Below are 14,285 nucleotides of genomic sequence, written 5' to 3' on the forward strand. Positions count from 1 at the left end.
AGTGTACATCCGTACAGGTCCAAGACAGGCTGCATTCTGCTCCATGCATCAGACGAGCACTAGCACAGATGTCCATTGCGGAATGAAAAGAGAAAAAAAATTTTCCCTGGTCTTCCTGACCATAAGAAATTATGTACAAACATTTATACATTTAAAGGAATATAAAATGCCTTTTGATGGAAATCTTCACTGAAAAGAACAAAGCTTTTATCTGTATTCATTCCCAGCAAATGAATTCTATACATGAAACATTACGTGATAATATCTTATTCTTGTTTTTTTTTTAATAAAAAGACATTATTGTAGCTCTGTGCTACTTATAGGCAAATATTAAAGAGTAACTTCACTTCTATTTTTTCTCAACAAAAGTAGAGTTACCATCTAAACTATATGTGAACCCTTACATTGTAAAACAACCCATTCAGTTTAAAATAGCAATGAAAGGCACATTTGTGTATGGATATAAAAAAATTAATTTTGTTGTCAATTCCCTACTAATAATGATAATAATTAGAGACATAAAAAAACATTCTTTATTATAAATTCATATTAAAAACAGTACACAGACATCTGTACATTTGCAGCAGCAGTTGTTGAATGATATATAGTCATATAAAATAGCTCTGAATATTCTTCATATTTCTCAATATACATTGTCATACTTTACGAGAACAGCAAAATCCAGAGAGCATGGAATGTTTATCATGGACAAACAGAACAGGTTTTCCTTAATTCCTAGGTTTCACTTCCCTGCCATTTAGCATCAAGAGCCGAATAGAATTCCCAGTACTTCTATGGACAGAGATACATTTTTAATTTAGGGCCCAACGGAAGACTAAAGCTGCCATACACTTATCAAATTTTGGCTATTTCCTGCTGAATCCGCTGCAATGTGTTCATTTGGTGGCCCAGTCAGCACCACCTGTCTTACCAAAAGTTAAATAAAAGTTTGACAAAGCAGCTGGGTGGAAGATTCTCAACCGAATAGCGCTTGCATCCAATCAGATGCAGCCACTCCATTGTTGGGGTATTCTGACAGCCACGGGTTCCAGCTGTCCATACAGTACCGCAGTAAAGCATATCCAAACCCTAAAACAGTAAAATACCATAGCTTACCCAGTCCTTAGGTGGCTACATTAGTTTTCTTTTTGTAAACTGTATTTTCTAGATTTATAATCTTTCTTTTCACCTGGTGATGACTCTGCTAGTGACACACCTTCCGTTCTAGCATGACAACACATTTACCATATTGTATCAGATAAACAAGATAGAACTATGGAACCCTGCCCACCTCCTGTTCTATATAGCAGAGAGGTGTGGTTCTGTAGTCCTCATAGATCAATTGAGTCAGCACAGGCAGAAAGGTAGCAGCTCACAAGATTTTTGGCAATATCAAGATATTTTGTTACTTAAAGTAGAACTCTAGGCAAACCTTTTTTTCTCATTTTAGATAGAGAAAGGAAGGGTTATAAGCCCTGTCAAATTTATTTTTGCCATCTGTCCCCTTTCAGGGATTTACATTCACTTCCTGCCCAATAGCCAAACAGGAGGGGACTCCCAGGTCACCAGAACAAGTGTCTCCATTGGAAGATTTCCCCTCTATTACTTTTCTGGGGACAACCCCACATTTGGGATTTACTTTCACTGAAAATGGTAAACATGAAAAATAGAGAGGGTGAATCTTGCAGGGGCACAAACAGCAATAAAAACTGACAGGTGTTCCAATCCCTCTCCTCTCTATACAAAACGTAAAAAAAAAGGTTTTTGCCTTTAGTTATACTTTAGAGTGGTTGTAAACCCTTACATGTACCAAGCAAAGTGAGTGGCCTCAGCTGATACACAGAGATGAAACAAATCCTACATAAGCTATAGCTGTTTATCTGAAGTCTTCACTGCTCTATATAACTTCTAAGTAGTGGTGCACCGACATGAAAATTCGGGTACTGAAACTGAAAATTCACAATGCACTTGGTCGAAAACCGAAACCAAAATGCGCAGTTTTTAAAAATGAATATATATTTTTTTGAAAAAAATACACTTTGATTAAAAAACAATATATACCCCAATTGTTTTGTAAAATATTTAAGAGGATGTTACAGCGAGTAAATCGATACCCAACATGTCACGCTTTAAAATTGCGCACGATCATGGAATGGCGTGAAACTGCAGTACTTAAAAATCTTCATGGGTGATGCTTTAAAATTTCTACAGGTTAACAGTGTAAAGTTACAGAGGAGGTCTAGTGTGAGAATTATTGCTCTTGCTCTGACGTTCGTGGCAATACCTCACATTTGTGGTTTGAACACCAGTTTCATATGTGGGCATGGCCTACGTATGCGTTCACCACTATGTGCAAGCACGGGGGGACGGGGGCACTTTAAACTTAAAAAAAAAATGTATTTAATGTTTTTTTTAATTTTTACACTGTTCCTTTTAAAAAAATTGTAATCACTTTTATTCTTATCACAATAAATGCATGCATCCCTTGTGATAGAAATAATTAGTGACAGGTCCTCTTTATGGAGAGATATGGGGTCAATTAGACCCCACATCTCTCCTCTGCAATGTAAGGCATTGTTAAAAAAAAAAAAAAGCATTGATCTAGTGCTTTAAAAAAAAAATGGCTGGAACTGGAAATGACCACTCCGGTCCTCCAAGGGCAGAGATGTGTGGCGGCCATCTTTCCTTCTCTCATCTCTATGCCCAATGCTGGGATCGATGGTTTTTCAGGTAACACTGAACTACCAAACGGCGGCCAGCTGGCAGGCGGGCGGCTCTGAGGGGCGGAGGTTTTTGGCACCTGTATCGGTTCTTTTTTTCATTTCGGCCGACAGCCGAAAGGGGTGTTTTCGGCCTAAATGTTTCAGCAACCGGAATTTTGGTGCATCCCTACTTCAAAGTCCAGAATTTATATAGCTTTCTTGGTGTTCAGAAAACAGGAGGCGGTGAGCTGAAGTTACACTCTGCAGAGCTCAGTGGGGAGAGCTCTGAGAGCTGATTGGAGAGAAGAGACACACCCCCCTCCACACAGCAAACAGGAACAGAGCTGAGGCTGTCAATCTGCTGGAGCTTCCACCCCTGTCCCCATTTTCTCTTGGTGTCAAGAAAACCTCTGAAAAGTGATTCATGCTGATAGCAGAGGAGCAAAGCAGAAGGGAAAAATGACACCTAGTGCTGTTAATTGAGTACACACTATAGAGGGATATGATTTATCCAGATTTCATGTCTGAGGTTTACAACCAATTTAACAGATGATAAAATACTTTCAAATGGTATATGTAACAGATCAAAAGGACCAAATATAAAATGTTTGTTTTTGGGTTTTGTTGTGCTTTATTTCATCTGCCTGTGCTGCCTGCATTCAGGGATATCAGAAATTTCCTATAGACCACTAGATGTATAAATCCTAGTATAGGACAATAAAGATGTCGACTTATGGCCCAAGCTAAAAGGGATATTTGTCACTATACTGTGTTATTAAACTTTGTATTGTAATGTGGGACCTGAGAATAATTTCTAAGCGACAGAGAGAGAAATGCTTGGAACCCTGCATTTAGCATTAGTACCTCTTTTGTTAACAGCCCACCTTCATACATTCTTGTTTATTGCTGCCTACATGGAGTCCAGCAGGTGCTCCTTATGTCAAGGGAACCTTCATATATTCTTGGAAGCACCCACTGCTCCCCATTATAAAGGTAACTAATAGTAGAAGTGGGTAAAAGACAAAACACTGTCATTTAAAATGATAATAATGGTGTACCGCTACATGTATCAGCCAGCCACAGATCTCTATCTGACAAGGGCTGTAAACTGATTGGTTCTTATGGCTTTGATCATATCATTGCTTTTGGCTCAGTTCAAATAAGCATGGCTCAGTGTATAACATCCTGTTGGAATGAACACTGTTACATAGAATTTTTACCAATAACATCATATCAGAGGAGTCCTGTACTGCTTGGGAGTTGTGTAATCCTCCAGACTCTGTAATGCCCATCTCTGGCCACAGCAGTACTGCTTTACAGTATACAATCAGGCGATTCAAAGTGACTCTGGAGACAACCAATGTTATTTTCTGAACCGCAGGGATCCCATTGGTGTATTACAGTTCATCCTTGCTCTTCTTTCTATGGCATTTACAGATAGTAGTGTTATCATCTGGCTGGGGAACAAGTTCCATATTATCACGGACTTCTGGACGGCTTGTTTGACGCTTCGCATACGTCTGAAATACAGAGATATTAAAATGATTTTCCTTTATCAACATCTGTACAAATCCATTTTTGGCAAAGTAGAATACCTTTATTAGTTTTGGATAGAGTAGGGAAGGGATAGACCAGCCTTTCTCAACCTTTTCAACGCAGAGGAACCCTTGACATAACTTTCCTGTCTCAGGGAACGCCTGCTAAAAATGACTTTATCTACAACTCATGATACACTAGTGTGACGGTCAGAGGTAAGAATGCTCCTTACACTTGTGGTCATTGGGAAGAATTACCCCCTTACAGATAGCTAAAAAGATCAATGGTGTCAGTGGGAACTTACCTGAGAAGCAAATATTGCTCATTGCTCAAGGAACCCATGGCAACCTCTGGAGGAACCCTAGGGTTCCAAGGAACCCTGGTTGAGGAAACCCTGGGTTAGAAGGATCTTCTGTCTGGTCATTCCTGTTCGAGAGTTTTCCCTCACTTCCTGTCTTGGTATACAGATTCTTTGGTTTCCTCTTTCTTAAGTGCATTTTCTTATACAATACTTTAGATAATTCACTAGGATCCTCAGACTCCAAAAGGAACATATGGAAATGCACAACAGAGATGGAGAGTAGGAATGTTCCTCTAGGACAGAACTGTTTCCCTAGTCAGGGACACAGACAGAAGTATCGTTTGACAAAGCACCTAATCCTTGACAACACTAACACTGAAAAAAAAAATAAAAACTTTGGCTGGGGAACCACTGTAGAGAATGGAAAGGTGTGTTTAAGGTTCAAATTGAAGATAAACAATTTATTAAAAGAAGGTAAAGCGACAGACCAGGAATAGGCTGAACAAATGATAAAAAAAACAGAAAACAAATGGTATTTTCGACAAACTAGTGAATATTGGCGCATACATGTGCAACCATTTTATTATTGGACTCAAAATGTGCTTTTGATAGAGCACATCAACATTAACGAAGAACGCATAGTTTTTTCTTTTAGATATTAATACATTTTATACAGACTATTCTAATGCAAAATCAACCTTATCAGACTGTATTCATTTATTAAAATAAAAAAAAAAAATGTGCAGAATTTGTAATTATATATGTACATAGGGGGACTACATTTTCTCCTTATGTATGCAGGTTTTGTAGTGCTGAAAAGTTGTCGTGCCTCATCCCACTGTGGGTGCATTAAACAGGGTCTTTCTAATTGAATACAATAATCTAACGTGTGTCCTATTGATGTAGATTTTAGTGATAGAATATACTTGGATATTAAAGTGAAGGCCTGGTTCACACCTATACAGTTTGCTTTTGATCCGTTTCTGCAGTGCTTTTTACGGTGTGTTTTTGCACACGCGGTTTCATGCTTTTCTTGTGCATTTTGCGTATATGCTTTTTTTTTTAACAATTTGTTCTGTTTTTTGCGGTTTTTAATCTGCCCAATAACAAATTGTACGCACTACTTTTCTGCAGTGTCTCCACTAAAGTCTATTGAATCAAAACACATTGTTTTGCTTTTAAAAAGTCCCTGGCCCTTTCCAAAAATGTAGCGGCTGAAAAATGCATAGATGTGAGCGGTGTCCCATAGGAAACTTAAATGGACTTTAGTGCGTTTCTACAAAAAGCAACAAAAAACATAGCAGTGAACCAGACCTAAGAAGCTGGGGACTGTAAAACGTTGATGAGTGTTTATAGTTATTATATTACAATGTCAAACAGTAAAACATACATATTTAGGCCTCTTGCACAAATGTTAAAGCTTCAGCATTTCTGGAAGTAATTTCAGGCATTTGTGTTGCGTGTATTCGCGCATACAATACGTGCTTGGGCAAAACCCAATATTATTATTTATGCTCATACAGTTGTGACCAAAATTATTCAACCCCCACTGAAATTGAGTGTTTTGGCCAGTTTGACATTGCTTTTGATCATTCAGTCATCTTGCTTACATTTACATTAAAGAGGCACTTGTAGGTCAGACAAATATAACATAACAGTTATAATGAAATAACCACAAATGTCTTTTCTGTGCTCACAGCATTATCAGTTTTATTCAACCCCCAAGTGACATTCAATCTTAGTACTTAGTACAGCATCCTTTTACAGTTATAACAGCTTTTAAACGTGAAGCATAGCTTGACACAAGTGTCTTGCAGCGATCTACGGGTATCTTCGCCCATTCTTCATGGGCAAAGGCCTCCAGTTCAGTCACATTCTTAGGCTTGCGCACTGCAACTGCTTTCTTTAAGTCCCACCAGAGGTTCTCAATCGGATTTAAGTCTGGTGACTGCGATGGCCACTCCAAAATGTTCCAGCCTTTCCTCTGCAACCATGCTCTAGTGGACTTGGAGGTATGCTTGGGATCATTGTCCTGTTGAAAGGTCCAACGTCTCCCAAGCCTCAGGTGTGTGACGGACTGCATCACGTTTCCATCCAATATCTCCTGGTACTGAAGAGAATTCATGGTACCTTGCACACGCTGAAGCTTCCCTGTACCTGCAGAAGCAAAACAGCCCCAAAGCATGATTGACCCTCCACCATGCTTCACAGTAGGCAAGGTGTTCTTTTCATCATAGGCCTTGTTCTTCCTCCTCCAAACATAGCGTTGATCCATGGGCCCAAACAGTTCTAATTTTGTTTCATCAGTCCACAGAACACTATCCCACAACTTTTGTGGTTTGTCCACATGGCTTTTGGCATACTGCAGTCGACTCTTCTTATTCTTTGGAGACAGCAAGGGGGTACGCCTGGGAGTTCTGGCACGGAGGCCTTCATTACGCAGTGTGCGTCTTATTGTCTGGGCTGAAACTTCTGTACCCACATCTGACAAATCTTTTCTCAGTTCCTCAGCAGTCACACGGGGACTTCTCTCCACTCTACGCTTCAGGTAGCGCACAGCAGTCGAAGTCAGCATCTTCTTTCTGCCACGACCAGGTAGCGTTTCAACAGTGCCCTTTGCCTTGAATTTGCGAATGATGCTTCCTAAGGTGTCTCTTGGTATGTTTAACATCTTTGCAATCTTCTTATAGCCATTGCCCTTCCTGTGAAGAGAAATCACCTCTTCTCTTGTCTTCCTGGACCATTCTCTTGCCTTCACCATGTTTGTAACCACACCAGTAAATGTCTAGAAGGAGCTGAGTATCACAGTCATTTTAAAGCTGCCTAATTGGTGCTTATTATGCTTGATTGCTGCTCGGTGACATCCACAGGTGTTTTCAATACCTGATGGAAAGCACCTGTATGAACCTCTGTTCTTCAGAGTGGTAGTCTTTAAGGGGTTGAATAATTGTGGCAATGAAGAAACCACATAAGAACCATTTACTACTGTATTACATAAACAATTGATGTCATTTTAGTTGCATTTGGGTAGTTACAACGTCCTTGTAGGATTTGATTCTGAATACAATTCCAAATGTACACTATAGTCCCTAAACCCCTTTACAGCATTGGGGGTTGAATAATTTTGGTCACAACTGTATGCACGTGTTTATGCGCATTTGAGCTCATTTGTGCGCATTTGCTCTTCCGGTACAAAATACTGACGAGGAACCCAGACTTTTCTATTTTTATTTTACTTAAGAATATGCAACGCTTGTTTTGGCGCCTCTGTGTACTGGCATATTGTAATAAAAAGGCTGTACTGAGCTTTTTGAAGCTGCAGTGTGCAAGAGGCCTTAGACAAGACTGAAAAGTTAATAGCAATTATAAGTGACTCAAAAAAGAAAATAATGACACGATTCATGATGGTGGTTTCGGATCGCTCACCTGAAAGACTTTATAATAATAGCAGTAGAGGCGTTGAGGCTGCAGCAGTTCCCTAGCAAGAGTCTGGCCCTCTTTGGCAATCTTTTTGACTTCTTCATCATTTTCCTGGTTAAAAAAAAAAAAGAGTCACAAACATAAAATCAGAAGTTTCAGTAAAAGCACCAAAAATGGAGGACAAAAAGCGTGTGTAAATTCTTATCGTAAGATTCATATTCTAGATTATAAAGCATCCCTACAGTGGAATGTAGCAAAAACCCTAGGTGTAATTCTGCTGTTCAGATGTTCGGTTTTTGTCTCATTTCTACAATGAATGCACAGAATAAATTTGAGATTTTCTGTTAATTAGGATTTAGAGAAACGACTCAAAAGTATCAATAGACACAAACTACAGGTTTATGTAGACCAGCTATTAATAACACTCATTAATATGCTAACTACAAAACTGAATTCAAATGTAAATTTAATCTAACCTAGAAAGCTTTCTGTCCTGGGTAGAAATACATGTAGCCAGTTACATCCTAGGAGTGGACAACTGGCAGGCAGAATTCATCAGCTGTCAAAGCCTGGATCTGGAAACTTGGAAGTGTTCCAGAACCTATGCCATAGGTGAGGGAGTGCCATCTGGCCCTCCAGATTCAATAACAAACTGGACAGGTTTGTCTGCAGGTACAGAGATTCTCTGGCAGAAGCAGAAGATGATCTGGTGGCTCAGTAAAATCAGCAGTCTCATCTATGCCTTTCTTCTTTCTCGTCTGCTCCACAAGATGGAGATGGGGGGTATTTCAGTGATACTTATAACTCTGGATTGGCCCATGCAGATGTTCAGACTCCCGATAGATGCTCCCTGGGCTCTCCAAGTACCTCAAGATATTCTGTTCCAAAGATGTTACAGTCCCTGGCTTTTATGACATGGTGGTTTAAGCCCAGGTCTTGAGGGGCAGGTGCCTCTCTGAATCAGTGGTTAAAAGATAGGAAGTCTACCTCCTGCAAGGTATACCATCACACATGGTAGGCATATTTCTCTTGATGTGAGGAAAGAAGCTTTCATCTCAAGAAATAATTAGTGGGATGAATCCTGCCATTTTTTGCAATCATTTCAGTTTTTAGTGTATAGAGTAAGCACACCACATAGCCAAACTGCTTTATCAGTAAGTTTGTATTAGGCATATACAATACATACAATTACCTAGCAGGTACGAAATTCTTGAGAAAGGGGGTTTTTGGATCCCTGAAACATTGGTTTTTTTTTCCCTCTCTCTTTTCACCAGGGTCTGGCTCAGCTTTCCTTTTTTTTCACTCTATTCTGGGTATTTCATTCCTGTATGTATTTCTGAACATCAGCACTTATGCATTTTAAGTGTAGCTCATTGCACCTATATGCATGCATGTTCTTTGCTGTTACTCAATAATGAATGTACATCTTTGTTGTATTATGCTTGATGTTAGATGACATGCTTGGTTTTCTGTACCTGCCAGGTGATTGTATGTATTGTATATGCCTAATACAAACTTATGGCTAAAGCAGTTTGGCTATGTGGTGTGCTTACTCTATACATTAAAAACAGATTGATACACTGTTGAGAGGCTTCAGCACCCTAAATAATAATACACTGCTCAAAGAAGTTACAGGAACACTTTTAAAACACATCAGATCTCAATGGAGAAAAATATCATGCTGGATATCTATACTGATATGGACTGGGTAATGTGTTAGGAATGTAAGGATGCTCCATTGTTTAATGTAAATGAAAATTATCAACCTACAGATGACTGAATTCAAAGACACCCCGAAAATCAAAGTGAAAAAATGATGCAGCAGCCTAGTCCATTTTGCTGAAATTTCATTGCAGCAACTCAAAGTGGTACTCAGTAGTTTGTATGGCCCCCACGTAATTGTATGCATGCCTGACAACATCGGGGCATGCTCCTAATGAGATGAAGGAAGGTGTCCTGGGGTATTTCCTCCCAGATCTGGACCAGGGCATCACTGAGCTCCTGGACAGTCTGAGGTGCAACCTGGCGGCGTCGGATGGACTGAAACATGATATCCCAGAGGTGTTCTATTGGATTTAGTTCAGGAGAACGTGGGGGTCATTCAATGCTATCAATTCCTTCATCCTCCAGGAACTGCCTGCATACTCGCGCCACATGAGGCCAGGCATTGTCGTGCACCAGGAGGAACCCAGGACTCACTGCACCAGTGTAGGGTCTGATAATGGGTCCAAGGATTTCATCCCAATACCTAATGGCAGTCAGGGTGCCATTGTCTAGCCTGTAGAGGTCTGTGCATCTCTCCATGGATATGGCTCTCCAGACCATCACTGACCCACCACCAAAACAGTCATGCTGAACGATGTTACAGGCAGCATAATGTTCTCCACGGCTTCTCCAGACTCTTTCATGTCTATCAGAAGTGTTCAGGGTAAATTTGGTCTCATCTGTGAAAAGCACAGGGCACCAGTGGTGGACCTGCCAATTCTGGTGTTCATTTGCAAATGCCAATCGAGCTCTATGGTGCCGGGCAGTGAGCACAGGGCCCATTAGAAGGCCCTCAGGCCACCCTCATGAAGTCTGTTTCTGATTGTTTGGTCAGAGACATTTACACCAGTGGGCCACTGGAGGTCATCTTATATGGCTCTGGCAGTGCTCATCCTGTTCCTCCTTGCACAAAGGAGCAGATACCGGTCCTGCTGATGTGTTAAGGACCTTCTACGGCCCTGTCCAGCTCTCCTAGAGTAACTGCCTGTCTACTGTAATCTCCTTCATGTTCTTGAGACTGATGCTATACTCTGATTAAAAAGTGTTCCTTTAATTTTTTTAGCAATGTATATGATTGGTTGTTACGTAGTTAATAGTTGTGTGCAGACCTTAACTGCTAATTACTTGGTCATCATTTCACCCTGAGTACTATTAAGGGTCAAATCTCAGCACTTGTGATCTTGCTTCAAAGACTGCTAATCTTCTATTCTTTGATTAAGACTAGAGATGAGCGAATCGAAGTATCCGAAGTGGAATTCGAGTCGAATATCTGAAAAATTTCGATTCGTGCCGAATCCGAAAAATAGCCTAATTCGGATGCGCGAATCGAAATTTTTCAGAAAATGGCGGCTGACATGTGCGGCGACGGAGCGGGGATGTCTGGGAAGGCGCGCAGACAAGGCGCGCTGACCCATAATGCATGCCTCAACTACATGTGATCGCATCAGCCTATCAGCAGCCAGCCAGCCAGCACTGTGTAATGGTCGAGCTATAAATAGCGGCCATTTTGGAATTCTTCATTTGCCTGCAGTTATTGAACAGAGGCAGACCGCTCTGTACTAGGGACAGGGACAGAGTTAGGGCCACAGAAACGATAATTGGGGACAGAGAAAAGTTACTTAGGGACAGAAAACCATTACTCAGGGACACAGACTTGTTAATGAGGGCCACAGAATCGTTATTTAGGGACAAAGAAACGCTAGTTAGGGCCACAGAATTCATAATCAGGGACAGACAGAATTGTTACTCAGTGCCAGAGAATTGTTACTTAGGGCCACAGAAACGTTATTAGGGCCACAGAATTGTTACTCAGGGACAGACAGAATTGTTACTGAGTGCCAGAGAATTGTTACTCAGGGACAGACAGAATTGTTACTGAGTGCCAGAGAATTGTTACTTAGGGCCACAGAAACTTTAATTAGGGCCACAGAATTTTTACTCAGGGACAGACAGAATTGTTACTCAGTGCCAGAGAATTGTTACTCAGGGACAGACAGAATTGTTACTGAGTGCCAGAGAATTGTTACTCAGGGCCACAGAAACTTTACTTAGGGCCACAGAATTTTTACTCAGGGACAGACAGAATTGTTACTGAGTGCCAGAGAATTGTTACTCAGGGACAGACAGAATTGTTACTGAGTGCCAGAGAATTGTTACTTAGGGCCACAGAAACTTTACTTAGGGCCACAGAATTGTTACTCGCACAGACACAGAATTGTTACTCGCACAGACACAGAATTGTTACTGAAGGCCACAGAACTGTTACTTAGGGCCACAGAATTGTTACTCGCACAGACACAGAATTGTTACTCGCACAGACACAGAACTGTTACTGAGGGCCACAGAACTGTTACTTAGGGACAAAGAAACGCTAGTTAGGGCCACAGAATTCATACTCAGGGACAGACAGAATTGTTACGGAGTGCCAGAGAATTGTTACTCAGGGACAGACAGAATTGTTACGGAGTGCCAGAGAATTGTTACTCAGGGACAGACAGAATTGTTACTGAGTGCCAGAGAATTGTTACTTAGGGCCACAGAAACTTTAATTAGGGCCACAGAATTTTTACTCAGGGACAGACAGAATTGTTACTGAGTGCCAGAGAATTGTTACTCAGGGACAGACAGAATTGTTACCGAGTGCCAGAGAATTGTTACTCAGGGACAGACAGAATTGTTAATGAGTGCCAGAGAATTGTTACTTAGGGCCACAGAAACTTTAATTAGGGCCACAGAATTTTTACTCAGGGACAGACAGAATTGTTACTGAGTGCCAGAGAATTGTTACTCAGGGACAGACAGAATTGTTACCGAGTGCCAGAGAATTGTTACTCAGGGACAGACAGAATTGTTACTGAGTGCCAGAGAATTGTTACTTAGGGCCACAGAAACTTTAATTAGGGCCACAGAATTTTTACTCAGGGACAGACAGAATTGTTACTGAGTGCCAGAGAATTGTTACTCAGGGACAGAGAGAATTGTTACTGAGTGCCAGAGAATTGTTACTTAGGGCCACAGAAACTTTAATTAGGCCCACAGAATTTTTACTCAGGGACAGACAGAATTGTTACTGAGTGCCAGAGAATTGTTACTCAGGGACAGACAGAATTGTTACCGAGTGCCAGAGAATTGTTACTCAGGGACAGACAGAATTGTTACTGAGTGCCAGAGAATTGTTACTTAGGGCCACAGAAACTTTAATTAGGGCCACAGAATTTTTACTCAGGGACAGACAGAATTGTTACTGAGTGCCAGAGAATTGTTACTCAGGGACAGACAGAATTGTTACGGAGTGCCAGAGAATTGTTACTCAGGGCCACAGAAACTTTACTTAGGGCCACAGAATTTTTACTCAGGGACAGACAGAATTGTTACTGAGTGCCAGAGAATTGTTACTCAGGGACAGACAGAATTGTTACTGAGTGCCAGAGAATTGTTACTCAGGGACAGACAGAATTGTTACTGAGTGCCAGATAATTGTTACTCAGGGCCCCAGAAACTTTACTTAGGGCCACAGAATTTTTACTCAGGGACAGACAGAATTGTTACTGAGTGCCAGAGAATTGTTACTCAGGGACAGACAGAATTGTTACTGAGTGCCAGAGAATTGTTACTTAGGGCCACAGAAACTTTAATTAGGGCCACAGAATTTTTACTCAGGGACAGACAGAATTGTTACTGAGTGCCAGAGAATTGTTACTCAGGGACAGACAGAATTGTTACGGAGTGCCAGAGAATTGTTACTCAGGGACAGACAGAATTGTTACTGAGTGCCAGAGAATTGTTACTTAGGGCCACAGAAACTTTAATTAGGGCCACAGAATTTTTACTCAGGGACAGACAGAATTGTTACTGAGTGCCAGAGAATTGTTACTCAGGGACAGACAGAATTGTTACCGAGTGCCAGAGAATTGTTACTCAGGGACAGACAGAATTGTTACTGAGTGCCAGAGAATTGTTACTTAGGGCCACAGAAACTTTAATTAGGGCCACAGAATTTTTACTCAGGGACAGACAGAATTGTTACGGAGTGCCAGAGAATTGTTACTCAGGGACAGACAGAATTGTTACGGAGTGCCAGAGAATTGTTACTCAGGGCCACAGAAACTTTACTTAGGGCCACAGAATTTTTACTCAGGGACAGACAGAATTGTTACTGAGTGCCAGAGAATTGTTACTCAGGGACAGACAGAATTGTTACGGAGTGCCAGAGAATTGTTACTCAGGGACAGACAGAATTGTTACTGAGTGCCAGAGAATTGTTACTTAGGGCCACAGAAACTTTAATTAGGGCCACAGAATTTTTACTCAGGGACAGACAGAATTGTTACTGAGTGCCAGAGAATTGTTACTCAGGGACAGACAGAATTGTTACCGAGTGCCAGAGAATTGTTACTCAGGGACAGACAGAATTGTTACTGAGTGCCAGAGAATTGTTACTTAGGGCCACAGAAACTTTAATTAGGGCCACAGAATTTTTACTCAGGGACAGACAGAATTGTTACTGAGTGCCAGAGAATTGTTACTCAGGGACAGACAGAATTGTTACGGAGTGCCAGATA

The 14,285-nt window shown here is 40.9% G+C and overlaps 1 protein-coding gene and 1 long non-coding RNA gene across 2 annotated transcripts in view; one reads left to right on the forward strand and one right to left on the reverse strand.

The window, feature by feature from the left end:
* LOC149470213 (uncharacterized) overlaps positions 1-14,285 on the forward strand; it is a 179,264-nt gene that overhangs the window by 146,570 nt on the left and 18,409 nt on the right. The window lies entirely within an intron of this gene.
* The window catches only part of POGLUT3 (protein O-glucosyltransferase 3), a 65,614-nt gene continuing 51,839 nt past the window's right edge, over positions 511-14,285 (reverse strand). Inside the window, exons 7-8 of the mRNA XM_089666064.1 lie at positions 7,966-8,070; positions 511-4,222 (exon numbers count right to left, since the gene is read on the reverse strand). Of these exons, the coding sequence (XP_089522190.1) occupies positions 4,100-4,222; positions 7,966-8,070 (228 nt within the window). The 3' untranslated portion in view covers positions 511-4,099. The remainder of the gene's footprint in view (positions 4,223-7,965; positions 8,071-14,285) is intronic.

This window comes from Staurois parvus, unplaced genomic scaffold (genome assembly GCF_062004578.1).
Source record: "Staurois parvus isolate SC_StPar_1 unplaced genomic scaffold, SC_StPar_1.0 ptg000050l, whole genome shotgun sequence".
NCBI lineage: Eukaryota > Metazoa > Chordata > Amphibia > Anura > Ranidae > Staurois > Staurois parvus.